At 33.1% G+C, this 1,128-nt stretch overlaps 1 protein-coding gene across 1 annotated transcript in view; it reads left to right on the top strand.

The window, feature by feature from the left end:
- Positions 1 to 206: 206 nt before the first annotated feature.
- The window catches only part of LOC111683957, a 16,594-nt gene continuing 15,672 nt past the window's right edge, over positions 207 to 1,128 (top strand). The window contains exons 1-2 of the mRNA XM_046954105.1: positions 207 to 734; positions 799 to 977. Coding sequence (XP_046810061.1) covers positions 242 to 734; positions 799 to 977 — 672 coding nt within the window. The 5' untranslated portion in view covers positions 207 to 241. The remainder of the gene's footprint in view (positions 735 to 798; positions 978 to 1,128) is intronic.

The raw sequence follows: 1,128 nt of genomic DNA on the forward strand, positions 1-1,128 counted from the left end.
TGAATTTAAATTTTTGAGTGTAATTTCTTAATTATATACAAATAATGCAAAATAGTTTCGATAAGTTTTTCACAACTTAATAAATACAAATTAAATAAACGGACATGAAACTTAAGATTTTGTATTTCTATAGTTTAACTAAATTATAAAAACCTCTATGAATTATGAATGAACATTTATTCAAATAACAAGTTGTCAATTAAACGCTTTAATAGATTCTGTTTAAATCTACAATTACAAAATGTGGTTAAACTTGTTGATATTCCTTACAATTAATGTAATTCTGATAAAAAGTAATGATGATTTAAAAGTGTGCCTTGAAAATTTGGGCTGCTTAGAGGGTACCGAAATGCCTGGCCTTAGTGGTGATAATTTTGAGGCATTTCTAGGAGTACCGTTTGCTAAACCACCTATAGGTGAATTAAGATTTCGTAATCCCGTACCAGTGGAACCGTGGCAAGGTGTCTTATCTGCAAAAGCAGCAAAACCAGACTGTAAGCAGAGGAACTACCTAATACCGCATTGGCCTATAGTCGGTGACGAGGATTGTTTGTATATGAATATATATCGACCTAAGGGTGTGTTGCCAGAAAACCCATTACCTGTTATATTTTACATTTATGGTGGAGGATTCTTTAGTGGTTCTTCCAATCCAGCCGTAATGGGTTCTGAATATTTTATGGATACACGAGAAGTGTTGGTAGTTGTGATTACTTATCGTTTGGGACCTTTTGGTAGGTGATTTTCAAAACCTGTTTCATTTGAACTTTAGTTTTAAATTTGTTTCTGTAACAAAAGGTTTTTTAAGTACTGGTAGTAGCGAGATGCCAGGAAATTTCGGTCTAAAGGATCAGCTGTTGGCTTTAAAGTGGGTCAATGATCACATTAAGTCGTTTGGTGGCGACCCAAATCAGGTTACATTACTTGGCCATAGTGCTGGTGGCAGTGCAGTTCATTTTCTCATGATAAATCCGAAAGCAAAAGGTAAGTTAAAGTGTTATATCCGGCAGATACAGATATATAAATAGATAGATAGATAGATAGATAGATAGATAGATAGATAGATAGATAGATAGATAGATAGATATATAGATAGATAGATAGATAGATAGATAGATAGATATATAG

Source organism: Lucilia cuprina, chromosome 6 (genome assembly GCF_022045245.1).
Source record: "Lucilia cuprina isolate Lc7/37 chromosome 6, ASM2204524v1, whole genome shotgun sequence".
Taxonomy (NCBI): domain Eukaryota; kingdom Metazoa; phylum Arthropoda; class Insecta; order Diptera; family Calliphoridae; genus Lucilia; species Lucilia cuprina.